General features: G+C 45.8%; 1 protein-coding gene across 1 annotated transcript in view; it reads right to left on the bottom strand.

Moving 5' to 3' along the window:
- Positions 1 to 10,011: 10,011 nt before the first annotated feature.
- hspg2 (heparan sulfate proteoglycan 2) overlaps positions 10,012 to 19,223 on the bottom strand; it is a gene marked incomplete at its 5' end in the record, with an annotated part of 98,700 nt that continues 89,488 nt past the window's right edge. Inside the window, 18 exons of the mRNA XM_084445331.1 lie at positions 10,012 to 10,260; positions 10,804 to 10,907; positions 11,006 to 11,089; positions 11,267 to 11,337; positions 11,872 to 11,919; positions 12,297 to 12,375; positions 12,475 to 12,550; positions 13,692 to 13,748; positions 14,347 to 14,469; positions 14,697 to 14,868; positions 15,063 to 15,307; positions 15,460 to 15,681; positions 15,879 to 15,977; positions 16,425 to 16,533; positions 17,119 to 17,228; positions 17,822 to 17,924; positions 18,168 to 18,312; positions 18,994 to 19,078. Of these exons, the coding sequence (XP_084301457.1) occupies positions 10,082 to 10,260; positions 10,804 to 10,907; positions 11,006 to 11,089; positions 11,267 to 11,337; positions 11,872 to 11,919; positions 12,297 to 12,375; positions 12,475 to 12,550; positions 13,692 to 13,748; positions 14,347 to 14,469; positions 14,697 to 14,868; positions 15,063 to 15,307; positions 15,460 to 15,681; positions 15,879 to 15,977; positions 16,425 to 16,533; positions 17,119 to 17,228; positions 17,822 to 17,924; positions 18,168 to 18,312; positions 18,994 to 19,078 (2,111 nt within the window). The 3' untranslated portion in view covers positions 10,012 to 10,081. The remainder of the gene's footprint in view (positions 10,261 to 10,803; positions 10,908 to 11,005; positions 11,090 to 11,266; positions 11,338 to 11,871; positions 11,920 to 12,296; positions 12,376 to 12,474; positions 12,551 to 13,691; positions 13,749 to 14,346; positions 14,470 to 14,696; positions 14,869 to 15,062; positions 15,308 to 15,459; positions 15,682 to 15,878; positions 15,978 to 16,424; positions 16,534 to 17,118; positions 17,229 to 17,821; positions 17,925 to 18,167; positions 18,313 to 18,993; positions 19,079 to 19,223) is intronic.

Below are 19,223 nucleotides of genomic sequence, written 5' to 3'. Positions count from 1 at the left end.
TGCTTTCTGCTTTCTATCTTTCTCCTCTTTCTCTTTCTGTTTGTCCTCCTCTTTCGTGGCCTTCCTCTTCTCATTATTTTCCTGCTGTCTCATCTGATATTCACCCCTCACCTTTTTCAGGTGAGCAAAGATGCCCCCAGATGTCTCTCCAGATGGCAGCTGGTCACTGGTCGCCAGCTCCCCAGAGGGACACGGAACAGAGACATCAAGGGACATCCTGGCTGTCTCGCCCCTCCTCCCGTCATCTTCCTTCCTCAACTCCGTCCTCAACCTGGTCATCCTCTGATCCAGCTCCCTGATCATGACGGCCATCACGTTCTCCAGGTGCTTCTGCTCCCTTTGCCTGGCTTTCTTCTGGCTCTTTTTCTCATTCTCCTCCATCATCCTCGCTATCTCGCTCATTCTCCTCTCATCTTCCTCCCTCAACTCGACCCTCAACGCGGTCATCCGGTCGTCCATCTGTCTCGTTAGGAGGACCTGCATGCGCTCTAGACGCCCCTCCAACTCTCTCTCTTCAAGCCTCTTGCTTGACTCCCTGTCCTCCTCCAGGTGTTTTTTCGTCTTCCTGGGTCTCCTTTTCTCCTCTTCCTGCCTCCCCCTCCCCTCATCTTCCACCCACGCCTCCCTCCTCAACATGGTCCTCTGTGGGTTGAAGAGGTTCCTCTCTCTCACCTGGCTCTGTGCCTCTCTGTCCTTCAGGTATTCTTCTAACATCCTGGCTGTCTCGCTCCTCCTCATCTCATTCTCCTGCCTCCTCCTCCGCTCGTCTTCCTCCCTCAACTCCCTCTTCAACATGGCCATCTGGCGGCCCATGTCTCTGACCACGTTCTGGAGCTGTTCCTGCACCCAGACAGTCTCCCAGGGCTGGGTCATTCCTAAAGGCTATGGGGGTCAGAGGGGCACAGGGACAACCAGTCAGTCACACAGGGGTGACCCTGCATTCATGCAGTCAATACACTGTAGTACAGTGATCATAAGATATCACAGTGCATTGGCTACTCCTATCATGGCACAGTACTATTATACATAGCTTCAGTGTTGCAAGATGTCACAGTGAACTGGCTACTGCCATTAATAGCAGAGCAATACAATACACCACAGTACAGTGCTCCTTATAGGTTATATACTTATTTACATTACAGCAAGCATACTGTTGCTATACAGCACTTTACAACACAGAACAGTGGGCCCATACCTAGCTACTGTATACAGGTAGTTTAGGTGCAAAGTGTCTGAGCGGCAAGAGACTAACAAGCTGAACACATCTGCACGCAGAGTGAACAGTCATCATGTATTGCAAACATAAAGGCAGCAGGAAGAAAAGAGTAGAGAAAGGAACAGGATGAGAATGTAGCAAAGCTGCTGGTCAAAGCTACCAGTCTGCTGGTCAGTTTTGAGCATCTGTAGCTATCTGGCGCGCTACAGGGAAAATAGTAGGCTAGTAGGCTAGATAGTAACTAAGTTGTAGTTAGGCTAGACTACTAACTTGATTGAGCATGCTACATTTGAGCAATATGATGATAATATGGATAAAAGGTAGGCTACAAGATGTCACAGTACACTGGCTACTCCTATCATGGTACAGTACTCCTACACATACAGTAACTTCAGTTTTACAAGATGCCACAGTGCACTGGCTACTGCATCAATAGCAGAGCAATACAGTACAGTGCTCCTTCAATAGGTTATATACCACTCTATATTACAGCAAGCATACTGTAGCTATACAGCCCTTTGCAACACAGAACATTAGGCCTATATCTAGCTGTACAGAACCTTACAACATACAGCAGTAGTAGACCCACTGTAGCTGTATACAAGTACTTTACAACACAGCACAATAGACCTAGCTGTACAGCACTTTACAACTACCTAGGTACTGTAGGCTGAACTGTTCTAGCTAGAACAGTTTGGCCTTTAGTATACCTAGCAGCACAGTAGGCCTATATTTAGATATACAGGACATTACAACACAGCACGGTAGGCCTACTATAGCTAGATAACATTTTTCAAAACAGCAAGCAAAACAATCTAAAATTATTATTATTATTATTATCATTATTATTGTTTTTATTATTAGATCGCTGATGAAGAGGAGGTTCACCCAGGAACTCATATTACCCAGACACATCACTGCTAGTCCTGTAATCAACCAGTATCGCTCTCAACCTGGACATAATTTCTAACCTGGTTAAACAAAGTTCTGATTGAAATATGTTCTGTATTCTGTCTTCAATTTGAGGAGTTTTTGTCAAAGAAAGCAATACAAATTAATTCAAGAAAATTCCAACTCTAAAGTCTATCCCCATTATGGACTTACTTGTTTTCTCTAAATTAGTGTGTCAAATCCAGAAGTCACTAGCTACTCTGATGAGGTGGAATGGGATGGCTGACTATTTAAGTGTCTGCCTCAGTAACTTCTACTATGACGTCATAAAAGCAAGGAGAGATGTTAAGTGACGAAACGCCCTCTAGTGGTTCTTAATACAATAAATTTGGGGCTCCATTGAGTTATTATTCACATCGTTTATAAGACACTTACAGTACATTGAGACACTGTTTATCAATTTTGATTATATGTGTGCAGTTAAAGACGGAATAAAAGGCTTTACAATAGGTTTTGTAACGCTGGGTGTAAACTGACGACAGTTCCCATGATGCACACACCCCGTGCTTCCTCGCTATGTCAATAGATTAATCTGTCTTGTTCTGTCGGAAACGCTTTATAATACAGCCCGTGTCCTTCCTGTGTCTTACAGTGTCTTACCAGTGTCTTACACTGTCTTACCAGTGTCTACATGTAAGTACGGGGTACCGGGTACAGGTAGTTATGGGGTATCGGGTACATACAGGGGTTCTTACCGGGTACATACATGTAAATACTCTGTGCCTTATATATCAGAACAAGATGCATAGTTGCTAAATTGCATTTGCTATCGGTAAAAACATTTGTTCTGGTGAATAATCCATAGTCCTGCATTTAAAAAGTCTCATTTAACCTTCAGGACTCCATCCAAAACATTAAGTTGATGCTAAAGCTGTATCTACCTACTTGACCTTTTAAAAAGGGTTATCTCCCTGCACAAAGCTTTTACCTCAGCCCACAGGCCACTCACAGTCAGGATGTCCACCCATAAAGTTTCACTGGGAATATGGAGCCTGTTGTGCATCTGCAAAGCAGTTATTCTAAACTTACTCTGGTTATTTTACACCCATCATTGATTCATGATCTGAATGGCATTAAATGCTTATCCCTGAAACCCTTCTGACAGTCGGCTCATTGTTGTCTATGAAATAGGACAGCAGTCACTCCCATCAGGCAAGCTTTCTTTTGTCCCAGGAGGTCCCTAGTTGAACCGACTGTTTGATGACACTCAATCGCAAGCAATGACTGAGACACTGAAGAATATACTGATATAAAATTAAATCTCGTATTTTAAATATTCTAGCTCAATAGTTAACTCTCCGTCAACTTGTGTGTTGTAAACTGTGTAGTAACACAGTGCTCATAATAGTACAGTATGCATATTTTATAGAGTACATTCATGTTAGACTGTGACTGTAAGAGAAAATGTCCAAGTGTGGAAACCACAATAATTATAACTTTGTTGACATTCAGAATCAGAATCAGAAATTGTTTTACTGCCATGAAGTTTTTCAACATACTATAGGAATTTGCTTTCAGTCGTGGTGCATAACATGGAGACAAAATTGGACAGGGTGCAGGGACGAGACAGGACAGTGCAAAGAAAGGACAGTGCAAGGAGGAGGTAAAAAATGCTAGTGCAAAATAGGATAAGCTAAGAAAAACAATATACAAAAAGTAGTGCAGAGTCAGAGGGGGACACAAGCCTTGTTGAAGAGGCTGATGGTCGTGGGGAAGAAGCTGCCTCTGTGGCATGCAGACGTGGTTCTGATGGACCGCAGCCTCCTGCCTGAGGGGAGGGGCACGAAGAGATTATGGCTGGGGTCGGCCTCAATCTTCCTGGCCCGCTTCAGGGTCCGAGAGTTGTGAAGGGCCAGGAGGAAGGACAGGTTGCAGGTTCTAGGTATGTTTTCACATAATATTGTGAGATTAGTGGTCACGTTTGAATCAGACTGATGGAAACTCCAGATGTATCTCCTTTTGTTACATAATCATTGCATCGCCCGTGGAGGGGATTGTCTGTGAGATCAAATTTTACAGGGAACCAGAACAACGCTGCCTACAGTACATACCAATCTTATTAAAGTATGCCAAACGATATTATACGGCTTAAGAGTGTGAGATGAAATTGGAATGACCTTTAGAATGGAGGAGAGAAGATGGTTAGACCTGTTTACCATATCTACAGTATTATGTATCTTGCTCTGACAGACATGTCATGGCACTGGAATAAACTGAAAGATTGTATATCCTAGATCAGGATATGGGCTCCATATATATATTAAAAAATGTTTATTTGAACTAATTTTGTTATACAAAATCCTTGAATTTGAGGCATGCAGACAATATTAATAATAGTAGTAGCAATAGTAGTAGTAGTGTACTTTATTTTTATTATATTATTATATTATTTAAAATGTTCTTAGCCATTTTTAAATGTTCTTAGCCATTAGACAAATATATTCCAGGAGCTTGCCCCAGGTTGCCTGTTTCAATATCTGTGTGGTCTGTATGGCTCTATGTGCTACTAACCCTGTTCTGCCTTCCCTCTCCCTAGTGCCTCTCTCTCTCCCTCCTATCTTCTAACCAGGTCCAGTGGATGCCCCACTGTCACCAGCAGACCTCCCGGGTCCGATAGATACCCCCGTGTCTGCTGTGGATGTCGTAGCATGTCCGTAGAATGTCCTCTCTCCTATGATGCTTTTTAGCCTCTCTTACTCTGAAATGTAATTTAATGTAATGTATTGCTTTATAAATGTTCTTAGCCGGTAGACAAACATACTCCTGGAGCTTGCTCGATTGCCTTGTTGAGAGGGGTCAGGGAAGAATTTTTACAGCTCAATTATCTGGCCCCCGGGTGATTAGTTTTTTTTGCTTCCCTCTGGAATATGTAGAGAGTGGGTCATATGCCCACCTCCCTTGTTCTCTGTAAAGCGCATTGTGTTGCCTCTGGGTATGAAATGCGCTATACAAATAAAGCTTTGATTGATTGATTGATTTATTGAAAAGAAAACAATGTAACACAATCAGACAAAAATTTACACTAGATGCAAAATATCAGATAGTACACATAGATCCAAATACTGTATACATACTGACCAGTATGATTGGATCTCAAATATACATACTGGCGCGCCAGTTTTGAGGACAGCTTTCTAATGAAATATTAATATTAATATAGTAATTTGAAGAATAAGCCGGAGGGTGAGATGCGACTGGACTTGTATAATACATACCTGATTAGCTCCTGAGTGTCATCCTCACAGTAGAGGAAGTCGAGAAATGGAAATAGAAGGAGCACAGTTGAAGACAGGCACAGGTCATATGTTTGTACATACAGTAACTATCTGGTGTTGTTATGTAACTTTTATTTGATGAACTGCATTTACTAAGGCTAAAGTAATGTGTTTATATCACACATTGTTTCTTTTAGTGTCTTATAAAGCCAACGTGGGTTGGGCATCCCTAAAGGTGCATGACACAATACTAGTAAAGACATACTGTAAATCTAAATAAAATACACCAAACCAATGCTTGTAGAAGACAAGTTTGTAGAGATAGCTTATGTACTGATACACTTGGACTTGTTATGAAAATACTGTATCGGCTTGCCCTATTAAACCTGTGAGTTCCATGTCCTACAGATAGATGATAGTGAGGAGACAGGGCAGTGGCCATGGGGGTTATTGGAAGAAATGGATATCCATACACTGGATTATAGCTCCCAATACTTTATTCAATAGTAGCAATGTTTCAAACCAAAAGGGTCCTCATCAGACATGGGGTTGTTCCCATCAGGAACCTGATAAGAGTGTAACATCCACAGGGGAACATTGGACATTGACTTTGTCAGTAGGCCTGGTAATGGAGGAATCATCCTCAATTTCTCAGGTCACTTTCTCAGGTTCCTCGGGGACACACAGATAAATACTCGGCATCAACAAAGGATGATAAGGGGACACTATTTGGGAAAAAAAACGCTTTAGACACAGGAGGAGATCCTTGTGTGTACAGTACATTCTTATTTATCAAATAGAACTCAATGTGTTCTGCGTTAATACAATCTCTTGATTTTGTGAAGTAAACTTTGGCGTACCACAGGGATCAGTCCTTGGACCTCTTTTCTATCGATATGCGAGTTAGACACAGTTTGCTCTCTGCACATGGACTATGTGTCTTTATTCACCACCAAAAGAGGACGCATAACCACAGAGTGATCACTTAAAGTCGCACCGAAAGGGAAGTTGGAGAAGATCTTGCTTCCGTACTTTGACGTATTTCCGCCTGAAACGGGCTGCAAGGGCGGGACATACGTTTAGATTAGTTTCATTGGAACATTATCGAACGGGCGGGATATTCAACACTTGAGGCTGCAGAGTAGTTGACGTTTTGATTGAAAGGGTGGATGTCGTGAGATTGGCCTAAAATCTAAGGTACCTGGTGTCGTAATTGCACGTGACCTACCGTTTTCCAGGAAGTAAGAAATTATACACTTTGATATGAGATTACAACAAAAGTAGAATTTTGTAATTTTTTGGGCATACATCGTTGAATAGGTAAACACTATGACCAATTATGTGAACCAAAATAGGACAATGCTTTTTTCATTTCTGTGCGACTTTAAGTAGTATGGTGGCGACAGCCACCCACAACAAATTCCCTGCCAAAAGGTTCTGGGGCGAATTTTCTCCCAATAGTTCACCACATGCATCCCCCCCGAATTCACCCTAGTAACTGAGTGGCGGGGGGAGTGGGTGGGGGGCCCCAGTGCGGGGGCCGAGCCAGCTCCCACCGCTGGACGGTGACCCCACGTCCACAGGACACCGCTGATTACCTAGGAGTGAACTGTTGGCAGTTGTGAAAAACTTACCTTTATTCACTTCATTCCAGCCTAACCTAGAACTTAAAACTTAGTCAGGTCCATCACCTCTTCAAACATCCCCTTAATACTTATGCTTTTAATGTGGTTGTTTTATTTTCAAACATCCCTGTAACAATGCTGTTTTTAATGTGGTTATTTTATTGTTTTATTTTTGTTTCATTTTTATTACTTACCCCTTCAACATTGATGTTTTAAACTTTTATTTGCTTGCTGAATCTTTTGTATGTATTCCTTTAATTGTAACGTGTATTGGGATTATGCTGCATGGTGATTCTGCACTTTAAATAAAACTGATTGATTGAATTAAATGTAGGCTATTTATTTATTTATTTCCCTGCACCCCCTGTGAAAAGTAGTTCCTAAGTCCCTCCCTGCTCATCCTCCATGATAGCAAGACTGGAAGAGCTTTGCCTCCCGACGCCTCCATGAGCAGCTCCACCTACTTTGAGGTAAACTTTGGGTGGGAGCAAAATAACACAAGTCACAAGATTATAAATAGCACATGAATTTTGTTTTAATTAAGAAACACTGAGGGAGGAGTCCTTCCAACTATGGAACTGGTACAGTCAAAAACAATAGCAGATCATCATCTCATGTAGTAGCTAGGGTTTCACTTACTGAATTCTGACACTGTTACGTTTAATCCAAAACTGAAACATACACACTATTAACATTTTCAAAAAGGTATAATTTCCATAATGTGTCAGTGTCCATATTATTGTCCTTATCAGTGACTCTAGAGCGCATAAAATGCTTTCAATATCTTCTAAATTTTGAGTTTTTATATCTCTGACAGGAATCAGGATTCTCTGTAGTGTGGTGGTGGTTGTCTCCAAACTAGAAAGGGTTTACACTGTAATAAACACAGTGTCCTGATGGATAAGGGTTTACACTGTAATAAACACAATGTGTCCTGATGGATAAGGGTCAGTCGAAGTATAGTTTGTAAAAGCTGCGCCTCAGAGTCTTGCTGTCAGCCTTCACCACATGGACGTGCGGATGGAACCTTCCAGTCTGTTAGTGTACCACGGGTGTTCCACTGACACGCCACTGAGATCACTTGGGCTGGGGGATCATGGGAACTCCCATGATGCATCTCTAATGCTCTCGGCGGAACAGTATTACAAATCCGACATGAGGGGAAAAGCACAGGGGGCATTGGGAGACGATACACAATAACCAGAGGAAAAACTGCAAGCTTTTCTGATTGCTCTAAAACAGCAGAGTTAAGCCCGAAACAATAGCAATGGAAAAAAAGAAAACAAAAAAATAAATAAAAATGAAGCAACTTTAAGTGAAATGATAGTGCTCATTTTTAGAATATCAATAAACATACAGTATCTTAAGCTTACAAAAAGTGAAAAGGTTTGTGAGCTCTGTAGTGAATCTGCCATGATGGTTGTGTCATGTGGTCAACCAAAACGGGCGAGCATGCTAATGGGAGTTACACTGGTCACAACACCTGCAGGAGGCTTCCACTGCATTCTACTGCACTCTGCTGTGGTCTACTGTGTGTCTACTGTGTGTCTACTGCTTATTGCGAATGCATGTGCTTCTAGGCCTACCGACTGAAGTCTGGAGTTTGATCACTGACTATCTTGACCGTTTCTATGGCTACTGAACCTGAAAATGAGGAACGTCTCTTGAGGCAGTTCTGCGTTGACCCTCCTGAGGATTAGGATGATGACACACATGCATACTGTACCCGGTACACACTTAAATTATACCCGGGTACACACTCAGAACACTTTCTGACTTTGTAAGAGTTTGAAAGTGGAAGATCTGGGGGTGGAGGGTGGATACCATACATACAAAACCTACAAACTCACACATTCATACATTATACAAACACATGCACACTCAAATGTGACCTGACTGGCAGATATCTTTTACTTTCAGAAACTGTTTAAGTGGCTACTCATAATAAAAAACATAAACTACAATTTCATCTACTATCTACACCTCCTTTATATCGTTTGAGATCTACTCAATCAAATAGAACTGGAGGAGACATTATCAAGACATCGATTTTAGGAGATATTTCTATCATCACACAATCATCCTCAAAGCTCATGCATACTGTATCTGTTGAACAATCAATCTTTGCCAACATCACACTACTACATCTCTTAAACATGAATAAAAGGAAACAGAGAAAATGACCATGTATTGATGGCAAATGATCATGTCTGTCAATAGCACCAAGATTTTGTATAAAAACGAATACCGACACGAAACAAGCAACCATGCAAGGCAAGTGACTTCTGATTCAAAATAGTTTGGAGTCTAAAGCAGCAGTACTTCCAATAGTTGTTGCCGTTTTTGAATCCTGTCTTCACCTGAGCTGTGACCGGGTGCTGCGCGTGCCGTGACCTGGTGACCTCCCTCTCCCAAAGCTATGATTGACTGTGAGCATGCCCGCCCCTATTGTATGGCTTCCCTACAGAGACGAAGAAAGAAGGCCTTAATGTCTTCAAGTATCAACACAGTTAGGCCCAAAAGCCCCTGACACACAGTATTAGAACCCAGAATCAACTCTAGGAAGATAAAAAGAGCGGTTATGGTTAGTTCGCATGTTTTCCCCCACAAATATATAATATATATTTATATGTATATAAATAAAAATTCAGTGCTGTAAAAACATCTCCAACTCCATAGGATCTGACCCATCGTAGAAGGGCTATAGCGTTTTACTCTCTTCTCAAAACTAAAACTACTGCAGGGAGTATGTGTAAACTGAACCGGGTCTCCTGTGTTAATAGTCCTTCATTGAGAATACAACACTGAGGAAGAGAAGACTTGTTAATATCATTTCATTTTTCTCTTTTTTTTTGGTTTAATGCACACAGAGCAAAGTATCCTTTTGTGTTGTGATTTTTTTTTTGGTAGCAGCAAAGCACCACGTGTGTATGTGTTTGTGTAAGTCTCTGTGAGTGGGCTGGTTGTGTGTGTGTGATTGTATAATTTCTCCATAGTCTCTGGGGGTGTGTGCATGTGTGTGTGTCTGTGTATGTGTGTGTGAGAGAGAGAGTGTACTGTGTATGGGCTGCTGTCTATGAGGAGCAGTGCTTGACGTTTTTGCCGCTGGCGGCGTGGAGCTGCAGGTCGACGGTTCTGGCCGGTTGCTGACCCAGACCCGGCCGGCCGTTCATCAGAGACAGGTTCCTCACGCAGCCAGAGATCCCCGAGGAGAACTTCCCTCCGGTCAGGACCGCTGTGTCTGGGGCTCCCCCTGTCACACACACACGCACACACACACGCACACACATACACACACGCACACACACACACACACACACACACACACACACAACCCAGGATCAACCGAAATACACAGACACACACACACACACACACGCACTCACGCACACACACACACACACACACACACACACACACAACACAGGATCAACGAAATACACACACACACACACAAACACGCACACACACACACACACATACACACACACACACACAACCCAGGATCAACCAAAATACACACACACACACACACACACACACAACCCAGGATCAACCAAAATACACACACACACACACACACACACACACACACACACACACACACACACACACACACACACACACACACAATCTTTCAAAATCATATATTTTTCACTCCACATTTTTCGGTGCACACTGTCCATGTTCCCCTTGTCCTTGCGCTATTTTTATTGTCATGCACTAGCAGACCTAGTCAAACTCCTCAGAGGCGCAAGCCTACTTGTCTGAATAAAAATGTGAATGTGAATCTTACCCAGGTATATGCTGCCTTTGGTGTTCACCATGATGCTTTTACCCTTGGACTGCCCGGGTCTAATGGTTCCTCCGTCTACCTGGATGTAGCCGTCTCTGCCAGTTCTGCCGGGACAGAAGATGAGAGAAGACCTTCGTTCTGAGCACTGAGGAGATTGGCGTGAATGTGACCTGAGGGTGGGTACACTGTGACAGCACAGTACCTGACTGCTGTGATCTTGTGCCACTTGCCATCATTGATGGCCTCTCGGGACAAGATCTCTGCCTCCCCGCTTCCCAGCTGGTAGCTGTGGACGGCACACACACATTCACACACACACACACACATTCACACAGCGTCAGTGGGCCTGGATGACAAACCCACCAGAGATGCACACTCTACTACTGTGTGTCTATTGTAAGCATTAAGGGAACACTATCATAGTAACACTGTGCACCTGAAGGTGCTGAAAGTAATGATTCACCTGAAAACTAAGCGTCCATTTTGTAGACCAAGACTAATGAAGTCCTTGCCTTTGCCTTGATCTCCCAGTTCCTGGAAACAAGGGTTATTTAGATGACAATAAAAGTCGCAGGATATCATACAGTCCCCTTCCTTTGTCAGATGTGACAGTTTATACTGCACACAAATAAGCCTAATGTCCATTGCACGTAGCCTACTTTGCTGCCAATGTGGCAAAGTCAATTAGCAACTAGAGAATGGTCTTCTTTGCCTAATCAGTGCACAGCTATTCCCAGTCCAGGGAATGTGTTTCAGTGTTGTAATTAGACTAATTACTGTAGTAGCATTACCTGAATGACACAGATACCTGTAATCACTATGCCACTTATTCAGCGTCGCACAAACCGACTTCCATGCAGTGACACAACAAGCAGTGTAGCTGCCACGGCCCAGGGTGACACCAGATGTCACATTTTCCAAATTCTTGTACATTTCAAAACGTGTTCTTCTCAGCGATGACAACAGATATAACGTATGACTGAAAAAGGCATCGTACGCGGTATACCTGTACAAGAAGCCCTTGTTTTGAAAAGTACAGCGGCGCAGGTGTTTTGTTGGTGCGGATACCTTTTTACTAGCATGCATCCTGCGCACATGGCGTGGGCCATTGGTCTCCTGGGGAAGATGGAGGGTGAGTTAGGCAAAGCACAACAGGCAGCATGCGGTAGTGGAGTCAGAACCGTGCCGTTACAACACAGGGCTGCTGGCAGACAGACGACATGCCCGACAGTCAGTGCGGTGATGAGAATGTTGCTGTTTGAGAGTGCGCTATTAGGAGGGAACATCAGTTAGGTGCCAGATGGTTTTTACGCGTCATACTTGTAGGTGAGTGAACGTGAGAGCATGGCTGAATCACAATGCTGTAGTCTGGGTGAGTGGGTGAATTAGGGAGGGTGGTGCTGTGCGTTAGAAGGACTGGACAGGGTTTGGTGACTGGGTGAGAGAGGTGAGGTGAGGAGGATGGGGGGAGAGGTGGCAGGACCAGGACCTACCACTCCCTGCCACAGGATCAGCCCTTCGGAGGAGGTGGTGTGGACCTCCAGCTCGATGGTCTCTGGTGAGTCGTGGGAGCTGGAACACAAGCAGGACCATTAGCACTCACAAGTAGCAGAAAAGCCATAAATAACCAGTTTCAGCAGGAACAAGGACCCCAAAATAGAGACCGCTCACCTTCTGGGGAAAGTAGACTTGGGAAGGTCAAGGTATCCGTTGCCCTGGAAACCAGCAGCATATGCAGAAGGAGCATCTACAAAAAACATAGTTACACAAAAACAAATGAACCCTTTCATTTCCTGTGAGCTGTGATCTGTGTGCCTCAGTGTTATAGCGCCCTCCTGTGGCAGGGGAGTAGACGTCACCTTGGTCAAACAGTCTTGGTTAGATACAAGAACATTGATGTTATAAAATAACAAAGTAAGAATACCATCAATGTGTATTGCCTCCTTAAAATAAGAGGTAATACTAAGAATAAAGAGCCTTATATTGACTAGTATAAAAGTGCAATCATGTAAAAATGTTATTACGATTTGCAAATTTGCTGCCAAAACGGTGACCTATTCCTGTTCCATGCTTCCAACATTTGTAGATTCAAGATTCAAGAAATCCAACAAACAGAGCTAGACTCCACAGAGAGACACCATTCCCATCAGTCTGGCTCATTCCTCATTCCTCACACACTACATCTCTGTCCCAACATCAACGGCAGGCATCTGAGATTGGACCAAAATCACGGCTCCATGCAAGTACTGCAGATATCCTCGCAAGAGACTTCAACTCACCCAAACACCTTTCACATACACATACAGTAGCATAGTACTGTCTAGAGAAACGCTTTTAGTGGTTAGTAACTGACAACATCCCTGATCAAAGTATGCAAATGCTCTTCTTGCTCTCAGTGTCCAACGAAACAAGTAATGGAAATTGAGATTTTCTTTCTCAGTTTTTGAACAGGTAGTTCTGAAGACGGAGACGAGAGTTTGTGTTGCAGTGAGTAGTTAGAGATTTGAGAAGACACTTACGGATATGAAAAAAGGGGAATTCTACATTTCTAGAATCTCAAAGAACAACAGTAGATATCAACATGGAGGAAATCAATACCGCTGTTCCAGAAACTGATGAGTGACAACTGCCAGGCAGTGATACATTATCTACAGTAACTGCATTATACAGCACAGCCATTAGCCTTGAACATAGAATTCCCCTCTCCCAACATTCCACAGGACAGAAGCCCGGTCACCAGTGGTGTACAGACATGTAGTGTTTGATTTCTCTGTGTGTTAGGACGACGGGCGTGTCCGGGTGGACGGTGGGGCCCCAGGGACAGACCGACGGGCCCCTGTTAGTTACGGACGGCATTGTCAGGCATACTGAGGGTGTTGATACTGTACCATTGGCCCCGCTACCCTCCAAACTCCACAGGGCCTCGGAGAAGGTGGCTGCTCGGCCTGCGTGTGTGGGGGATACAGCCATGGGGTGAGACACACTTCATCATGCGGATACCTACGCTACACACAGCGCTTTGCTGGGCCTTAACCCAAACCCTAACCCTAACCCTTGACCCTAACCCTAAACACTGTCTGATGTTTGCTGGCTGTGGAGGGTCAGAATCATATGGGACCCTTCCTGCCAAAAGCACAGATGGGGCCCCTTGCATACAGCTTCCAGAGGCCAGGTGGGCGTGGCCAGCAGGGGTCAGCAGGCCTGTCTGGAAGCTCTAACCCACATCTGTTGTGAAGAGGAGGGATGAGATCCTCTACAGCGTGTCTGTATCTCCCAGCTAATGAAGACACAGCACCGGCGACTACAATCATCACATCATGTGCTCCTACAGTCCCATACTGAAGACCAGAAGACTGGCAGATCGACTACTTCAGAGGAGAATGAAGTAGTGAATAGCTACGATGCTGCTTCTTCGCATCGCTCCATTCGTTCAGGAGACGGCAGTCTTCGTTCTCTATGAGAGTGGACATGTCGAGGACAGGGCGGGACTATCACGCTGCTGAACGCGGTGTGAAGTGCGGAGGGAGACGACGCTGCACTCACGTTCCTCGCAGAGGGGTCCGCTGAAGTCGGGGGCGCACACGCACTGTCCGCCCGAACAGCCGCCGCCGTTCAGACACTGAGAGTCCCGCTGGCACACGTCCTTCACCACCTCACAACGCTCGCCTGGGGGGTCACACACACACACACACACACACGATTAGGGGTCGATGGTTAGGGGCAAGTTGACGCTAAAAAGGCAAAGATCTCAGTCAATAACAAAATCCTCACACTGGGAAAATAGCAGGCAACACTAACAAAAGCTCGGATAACATTTAGACCTGCTTATGCTACACTTTAAGTCCTTCTATGTGATCTTTCCTGTGCGCTAACCGCTGTGGTCCAGCGCTCACCCTCAAAGCCGTCCTTGCAGAGGCACTGGTACTCATATTCGGGGCTGGACATGCAGCTCCCCCCGTTCAGACAGGGTCGGCGGTCACACGGGCTGTTGTCCACGCACTGGCCGATGGCCCGGCTCTCTGTGAAGCTGTAGGACAGGTCCACCTTCTTACCGTTGATGGACACCTGAACAGAGGACAAGACAAAGTGGTGGGGGGGGGTTTGACATGGAATCTTTCCCTGTGTTTAAATCATATCGAATTATTGGGGAGAGCAATCATATTGGTTTTGGTGAATGTCTGGATTTTCGACATGAGGAGTGATGGTTGTTAAGTAATAGTAGGAAAAGTGTTGTTTGCGTAGCGTATCTTTGGTCTGACCTCTCCTATGCAGCCGTCAAAAAGCCGACTGACGTTGGCGGGCTTGGGCAGGATGTCCATGCTGGGGACCCCTCCGAGGTACATGGGGGTGTGGATGTTGAGGCCCTGGGCCTTCCCCGGGGAGGTGCGCCTCTCCTCCGGACCCTGGTCCACCTTCAGGTAGCCGTCTTTCTTGTTGCGCTCGGCCGTCACACGGTGCCACTGGCCCGGGGACACCGGCTCCTGGCTACGCAGGATGGCCTGCCCTGGAGACCGAAACGAACACACACTTCCACTGATACGGCAACTCAGACTCAGTGGGCATGAAGCTGGACCACTGTGGGGATGGTTAGTGAGAGCAGGCCGTGCGGTCCAGAACCGGGCAGGACACTCTGTTTGAAGCGGCGACCTGTCGTACCTGTGCCCAGCTCGTAACGGAACTCCACGTGTCCGTCCACCATGGAGACCGCCACAAAGTCCTCCACCTTCATCTTCCTGTCTCCGCTGAAGAACATCAGGCCGTCCAGGCCCAGGGGCTTGAACTCCAGCTCGATGCGCAGGTCGTCGTGAACCTTGGTCAGGGGGGGGTAGGCGATGTAGGACTCCTCGCCGTCAAACAGGGGCGTGGTCACCAGCTCGCCTGCAGGAAGCAGGACGCAGCGCTTGTAACCAGGTAAACTAACAGTCTGCTCATGTGGGGGGGGGGGGGGGGGGGGCGGGGACGGAGGTTTCCATGACTACTAGACCTGACCTGGTCATCCCCAGGCCCTCGTTCTGGCTGACAGGTCTCTTTTCCTACGTGGCACTAGAAAAGTGACATAATGACATGTTTCTTACCGTTCATGCATTTGTTCCCAGACTTGCCCAGGTGGCAGCGGCAGTCGTAGCCCATCCCGGAGGTGCGGGCGATGCAGGTGGCGTCCGGTCCGCAGGCCTCTGTGGCGGTCAGAGACGGAGACACTCAGAACCTGAGGCTACCTAGTCTCTCTACTCAAAATCAGGAGATAGCGTTGTCCAGACAGGCCTTGTCTGGACAGCCGGTCACTAGTGTCTGAATCTCCCACATTAGGAAAAACACATTGAGAAACACATAGAGACACATTGACAGCAATAGGACACGTTTGGCTACTAATAAACAGGAAGAGCGACAGAGCATAAACAGGGGTCAGAGGTCAGATCCAAGGGTCAGGTGATGTTACGCTGACGACCCTATCAGGCAGACTGTCAGTGAGGCAGACTGTCAGTGAGGCAGTGAGTCAGTCAGTGAGTCAGTCAGTCAGTCAGTCAGTCAGTCAGTCAGTCAGTGATTCAGTCAGTCAGTCAGTCAGTGATTCAGTCAGTCAGTCAGTCAGTCAGTCAGTGAGTCAGTCAGTCAGTGCTTACCTGAGTGGCAGTGCAGTGAGGTGTGGTGCTGGCAGTTGCTTCCTGTGAATGATCTGGGGCACTTGCACTTGTACAGGCTGGCCTCCGAGTCGTCACACACACCGGCGTTCTGCAGCCGGACAGAGACACACTCTTGGTTACACTGCAACCCCCCGTAGTGCAGCGTAGGTTATACTATTACAACCCCAAATTTCCCCCACAGGAACTATTAAAGTATATCTTATCTTATCTTATCTTATCTTAGTCACCTGTTTCGAAAGGAGATGCACTTGTGAGTTCTGGTGAGTAGTAGTACACTGACTACCTACGTTAAATGTAATTATTGTAAGTCGCTTTGGATAAAAGGTCACACTTTACAATAAGAGTCACAAAAAACATTAGTTAACTGTTAATTAATGCTTATTTAGGGTTAGGTTAGGTTACTAATGTTAATTAATACCTTAGTTAAGGTTAGGGTTAGGGTTAGGTGAGTTAACCTTATATAACATAAATAACATTAGTAAATGGCTAATAGAGACATTAGTTAACTGTTTCTTAATGCTTAATAATGCATTAACTAATGCTTATTAATGTACCCTTATTGTAAAGTGTTTCCAGATAAAAGCATCTCCTAAATGACTGTCATGTAATGTAATAATGGTGATGTACTGTGATGGTGGTTTGTATGAGGGAGACGGGGTGGGTGTGTCCAGACCTGACAGGGGCGGTCCTTGCAGGTGGGACAGTTGGACACGCCTGTGGAGCTGCGGTCCAGGTCTTTGAAGATGACCTCTTCACCTTGGATGATCAGCTGACGGATACAGCCTGCACATCACAACGACACGTTGGGTCAGCAGGATGTCTCAAACACTCACACACACACACACACACACACACACACACACATGCACGCCCGCACGCACACACATGCACGCACACACACACACACACACACAAACACACACACAAACACGCACACACACGCACGCACGCACACAATTTATTTATGTCCACACAGACAAAACATACAGGGACACAAATACTGAAGGTACAATTAATATACATTCACAAGGTCATGGACCAGCAGCATAGCTTTCTTTTTCTCCAAAGGAACAGTACCAGTAGTAGCGTCTCCGCCAATGACAGCAGAGACAGAGCAGTACTTAGTGAGGTGTTTAACCCCCTTTTTGGGTGTCCCCAGTTGCTGGGTCCCTCTTACGACCAACCTGTGTGTACAGTACCGTGTGTCCTAGGCTGCCATGAACACAAGCTGTACACACACGTACGCACACTCTCCTGCTACAGGCAACATGTACAGTAGCAGTGTAAATCTATGTACTGTATGCAGTATTTAATGGTTGAATAGTCCCTGAGAGAGAGGGCGAACGGTACTTTCTGAACACGAGCTGTTCTCTCACCAACGAAGCCGGTCTTGATGTCAGCAGTCTTGGCCAGGAGGGTGTAGTTGGGGTAGCCGCCCACAAACAGCTCCTCATTCAGGTCCAGGCCCTGGAACTTGCCCTGCAGCATCAGACAAGGAAACAAGATTCATGAGTCATTTCCTGATGCGAAGTCATTCCGGGGAATTCTGTAATCTGTGGGTGAGGCTGAGGACACAACCCAAGTACTGCCTTTTATTTGGTATGACTCAGATATCAATCTCTACTTCCCTACATACAGTAACGTTCCCTAAAATACTGTATGTTTTTATGTAGTGTATGACTTATCTGGTGTGTGTGTGTGCGTGTGCACGTGTGTGTGTACCTGTGAGCTGCCATTGACAGGGGTGTCTCCGTCTACGACGATACTTCCCTGGGTCTGGTTGCGGTACAGCTCCACTGTGTGGAACTCCCCCAGCTTGATAGGGGTGGGGTAGCGGATGGTGGCCATGCCGGAGCCCACGTCAAACCTACCAGGACACAACGGGTGAGGTTCCTCTTACATACGGTCATCATAGGGTGGGTGGCGAATGGGGGCTTTGAGAATAAACTCCTTAATGTTTTTGGGAAGGATGTCTAAGCTGCTCCAGAGAGCGGTAGACAGGTGAGGGAGAGACAGGTGAGAGAGAGACAGGTGTGAGAGACGGGGGAGAGAAACAGGTGAGAGAGACAGGTGAGAGAGAGACAAGCAAAGGAGAAACAGGTGAGAGGTGAGAGAGACAGGTGAGAGAAACAGGTGAGAGAGACAGGTGAGAGAGAGACAGGTGAGAGAGACTGGTGAGAGAGAGACAGGTAAGAGAGAGACAGGTGAAAGAGACAGGTGAGAGAGAGACAGGTGAGAGAGAGACAAGCAAAGGAGAAACAGGTGAGAGGTGAGAGAGACAGGTGAGAGAGGCAGGCGAGGGAGAGCCAGCTGAGAGAAAGACAGGTGAGAGAGAAGAGAGAGACAGGTGAGAGATAGAGAGGTCTGAGAGAGACAGGTGAGAGATAGAGAGGTCTGAGAGAGACAGGTGAGAGAGAAGAGAGAGAGGTGAGAGATAGAGAGGTCTGAGAGGGACAGGTGAGAGAGGGACAGGCGTGAGAGATAAGACAGGTAGAGCTAGAGAGACAGGTGATAGAGAGACAGGTGTGAGTGAGACAGGTGCTCTCACCTGAACTCAGGCCTTCCGCCCACCAGTCCCAGAGAGATGAAGTCTGCTCCTGTGGTCCTCCTCTGGCCGTTATAGATGATCATACCTAGCGCAGCAGTGGAGGCACCATTAGCATTGCACACACACACACACACACACACACACACACACACACACACACACACACACACACACACACACACACACACACACACACACACACACACACACACACCTCGAGAAGTCACAAG

This window comes from Borostomias antarcticus, assembly GCF_949987555.1.
Source record: "Borostomias antarcticus genome assembly, chromosome: 11".
Taxonomy (NCBI): domain Eukaryota; kingdom Metazoa; phylum Chordata; class Actinopteri; order Stomiiformes; family Stomiidae; genus Borostomias; species Borostomias antarcticus.
Note: the sequence above shows the minus strand (reverse complement) of the source record. Positions and strands in the feature narration are given on the sequence as shown.